Source organism: Pterocles gutturalis, unplaced genomic scaffold, assembly GCF_000699245.1.
Source record: "Pterocles gutturalis isolate BGI_N339 unplaced genomic scaffold, ASM69924v1 scaffold11713, whole genome shotgun sequence".
NCBI classification, from domain to species: domain Eukaryota; kingdom Metazoa; phylum Chordata; class Aves; order Pterocliformes; family Pteroclidae; genus Pterocles; species Pterocles gutturalis.
Window position 1 is genome coordinate 4,532 of NW_010123115.1, and position 4,408 is coordinate 8,939.

The 4,408-nt window shown below is 52.5% G+C and overlaps 1 protein-coding gene across 1 annotated transcript; it reads right to left on the reverse strand.

The window, feature by feature from the left end:
- Positions 1–2,449: 2,449 nt before the first annotated feature.
- Positions 2,450–2,755, reverse strand: LOC104464927 (feather keratin Cos1-1/Cos1-3/Cos2-1-like). The gene has a single exon (XM_010077781.1). It carries the CDS (start codon positions 2,753–2,755, stop codon positions 2,450–2,452), a length of 306 nt encoding a protein of 101 aa, XP_010076083.1.
- Positions 2,756–4,408: the final 1,653 nt, after the last annotated feature.

Sequence of the window (4,408 nt, forward strand, 5' to 3'; positions counted from 1 at the left end):
TGTTCTCCCTTCTTCCTGGCTGTCACTGAGTTCATGATCCTCTCAGAGATGTCCTTTAATCTTGAGGTCACCATATGCAACCTGCTCCATTACACCACTCTCATGAAAGATAAAATCACTTTCCTGCAAGCCCTAGTAGCGTGGGCATTGGGTTTGTGGTCATCCTCACCCAGGTGGCTCTCCAGCTGACTGGCCATTCTGCATCAAGAAAGCCACCGTCGGGATCCAAGTCCCCTGACTTGGCCTCCGCTGATCCTGATCCTGCTCCAGTGCCTGTTGTTACTCCTGCATACAAGTCAAAAGATGACCAAGAGGCTGGAGAACCTATCCCATGAGGAAAGACTGCAGGAGTTAGGTATTTTCTCCCTGGAGAACAGAAGCCTCATGGGGAACATCATCAGAGTATTCCAGTACTTTAAAGTGCGACTCCAGCAAGGATGGAGGCTGTCTCCTCACAAGGAATCACATGGAGAAGACAAGGGCCAAGGAGTACAAGTTGCACTGGGAGAGGTGCCTGCAAGGCCCTGGCCTGCCAGTGAGCAGTAGTGGTGGTGTGAGCAGAGCTCAGGCTGGCCCTGCCTCAGAGCACTGGGTGAGCCAGGGAAACTGAGCACAGGTAGGGTCATCCTCTGCATCTGTGCGATGCTTGGGTTGGTACCTGTCATGTGCCACCAAAGGTGCCCACCATCCAGTGGGATGGACAAAGAGGGTGTCTCTGTGTGGAACTGTGGGCAGGCAGAGCATGAGGTTCCTTTTCTGCACCCAGGAGAACACAGTTACCCAAGGGGTGGCAGAATTTAGAGCTGCAAGTAAAGGCCAAGGTCTACAAAGAAATTTTCAATTACGATGGAAACTCTGTCGTAGTTTAAAGCCAGCTGGTGGGCAAACACAATGCAGCTGCTCGCTCACAATTCTGTAACCTGGGGGATGGGGGACAGAATTGGAGGGCTAAAGGTAAGGAGACTAATTGGGTGAGATAAGAACAATTTAATAATTGAAATAATAATAATAACAATCACAATATTAATAATAATAATAAAATAAAAGTGATACCCAGTAAAACTGCTGACTGCCCACTGACCAAGGCCCCGCCCATTCCTGGCTAGCAATCCTGGAGGAAAGAAAATCCCAAAACCACAATCCTGGGAGAGAGAATGTGCTTCACGGGCAACTCTTTCTATACTGAGTATGATGTTGCATGTTGTGGAATATCTTATTGGCCAATTTGGGTCCATTGCTCTGGCTATGCTTCCTCCCAGTTTCTCGTGCACCTGCACACTAGCAAAGTGTGGAAAGTTGAAAAGTCCCCTGATTTCTTAGCAACGACTTAAAACATGAGTCTGTAATTCAACACTCTCCTCAGACCAAAACAGGGCTATTCTAGCTACTAAATAGAAATTCAACTGTATGCCAGACAAAACCAGGACAAAAGCAGACCTAAATGCTGATATTACTAGTGAAGCCACAGTGGTTTGCACAGGTAAGATAGATGCTTGAACTAGCATGAGAAGGCAGGGAGTCAGTGGACTGTGCAGAGCACAAACTGCTGTGGGTATGCTCTGTGCACTGCTGCCATTTGCCCAGTCACCCTCCACCTATAAACGGTGGGGTGCTAGCCAGCAAGTGTGTCTTTTGCTACTGGGTGCTTTCCTGGAGCTGAGGTGGCACATGGGGTATTGGATTCAGAGAGAGTGAGGACTCCACTGTGTGGCCTGAGTGTGGCTGATAGCAGACCTAACTTATGCATTACCTCAGCCCTGCACATCTGAAGAGCAGCTGGGCCCGGCTAGGCACTGAAGGACAGTCTGAGGTACCTGTCTCTTCTGCCTGTGCCCATGTGTGCTGGCCATGGACCCCAGAGCTGGGAATGGAGGAGAAGGAAAGGGGGAGATGAGGCTGTGGGCTGTCTCCAGGCATTGTTGGTGCCCGTCACCAGTCCAGCCCCTTTTTGGAGCCATGGCCCTGATGGCCATGGCCTGTGGAGTAGCCAGGAATGTCTGCCTCAGCTCCAAGGGAAAGGGCACAAACACAAATCCACTGCAGGGAGTCCAACCCGCCCCTTCCTCCACCTTGTTCCCTGAGTTGACTGGAAGAGTTGCCAGAGGAGGAAGGAAGACTCGGAGGCCCAGGCTCGGATGCAGCACAACTTTAATGAGTCTAAAGAAGAAAAGGAGGTGGCTGACAGGGAGGGAGCACCAGGGGAGCCACTAAGATGCGGTGGAGCTCCTGCGGGGTGTCCGTCTGCCTGCCCTGCAGAGGGAGGGAGGCCAACAGGTCCCTGCCAGGCTGTCGTTGGGAGATGGTTACAGCAAAGAAAAAGAGAAAATGGGAGTGAAAGAAGGAAACAATGACCCAAAGCTCTAAAAACATTCCTCCAATGCTCTATCCTCTGTCCAGCAGCATGTTGTGAGGTCTTGGAGGTTCTTGCCCAAGGATGTTGCCAGCAGCTTTAGCAGGGCCGACATCTGTTGCCACAGTAGCAGCTGGTGATGCAGGAGAGGTCAAAGCCTCCAGAGTTGATGGGCACTCCTTCACAACTGAGGATGCTGCCAGCAGCAGCGGAGGTGGAGGAGCCCACAATGGTGTTCTGTGGGAAGGAGGTGAGGATGGGGCCGGGCAGGGTCACTACCACAGAATAGGGCTCGATGATGATGGTGGAGTCCTGGCACTGCCTGACACAGGGCTCATTGCAGCTGTTGGCCAGTGGGGTTGGGCTGCAGGGCTGGCATGACTGGCACTGCTCGCAGCAGGACATGTCTCAGGGCTAGAGGTGCACCTGGGAGAGAGGGCAGGGAGAAGCAGAGTACAGGAACAACTTCAGCAACAGCCTGAAAACCCACCAAAAGGCAACCAAGGCACCTACAGGGTGAGGAGGTGGAGGCTGTGCATGGGGAACAAGGACTCCCTTGCCTGAACCCAGCAGGGTCCAACAGATAGCAGCCAGGCCCCAGGATGCTCCTGCCTAGCCTGTAGCCAAGAACCTACCCCAACCCAACCTCAACCTCTTTCCATGACATACCGTCTCTCCTCTGCCCTCTCCCACAACTATCATAGCAGGTATTAGCTGAGATGTCTTGGATCGCAAAACTCTGCTTTATAGGCGGAGGTGGAGGAGAAAGAGATTTCCAACTCACCTGGTTCCCAAGGAGAGGGAGGTGACAGAAGGGTCTGAAGGAGCAACCAGTTGGGCTGGCTTTTATACTGGCCTCAGACTGCCTCAGGCCCAAAGGCAATCTCTGCATAAGCAACAATTTTCCTGCCTGCTCCTAATGAACGGAAACTTCCCAGGGAATGACATGGCATGTACTGCTGTTTCCTTCTACACTGCCTTTGTATTTCCTGGTTTCTGTCATGCCTGTTCCCTTACAGATGGTTGTTTTGAGTGTTTGGATGAGAGGTCCCATGATTTCTGGGGCAAGGATGCGTCAGTGTGGGCAGAAGACATGGACTAAGTGTCAGAGGGGTCCACTGAAGGCAGCTGATGTCAGCCTGGGGCATGCTGGTGAGGTTTTTTAATGACACTGCTGATGGGAAGGGCCTCAACTGCTCCAAGCCCTGCAATCCTTGGCTCGTCCCCCCAAGGGCTCCTTTGACTATGTACCCTGTCCTGCTCTTTTGTTCCCTCCTGGCTCACTCCAGCAGTCTGTCACTTGCCTTCCCAGGCAGGCAGGCTGCACTTCAGCTTTCCAACTTTCTTTCCCTTTCAGCTGCCTTCAGGAGGGAATTGCTGACATCCTTATCCTCCACCTCCTCTCTCTGGACGCTCCCTGAGACTCCTGTAGCAATGCTGCCTGTGCACCTGTCCTTCTCAGAGTGCCCCATCCCTGCTCTGGCAGGGAGGTCCCCAGAAGCTCCTCAGTCACATCCCTTCCTATCGCCTCTGCCCCATGTGCTTTTCTGCTGTAACATGTGCAGGAGCATGATTGTGTACCAGGCTCTGCGGTTATCTGCATGCACATCTGTATGCTTGTGTGTGCACACAGCTGCATGCCTCTGGTGAGATCACGTTTCTGTGAACATGTGTATTTTTTTGCACAGCTGTGAGTAATTGTATGCATCTACACATGTCTGCATCCTCATGCACGTTTACTTGTCTCTGTGCCACTGTGTATATGATTGTGCGTGTTGGGTATGTGTCAGTGCATGCGTGTGTGTGCATAGTTGTACCTGACCGCACATGTGGGCCCAACCAGTTCCTATGGCCCATTACGGACATCCCTCCACGACAGTGCCAACACTGACACAGTCTCAGCCCCTCGTTGTCTGAGGGGACACGGACTGTGCCATGTCACTCCAGTCTCACTGAGGGGAACCCTGAGTTCTGGCCAACTCTTTCCATGCTGCCTCCAGACAGCCTCGAGGGGCTGAGCTGTTTCCCAGGCTCCTGCTCCTGACCCATGTAAAAGCT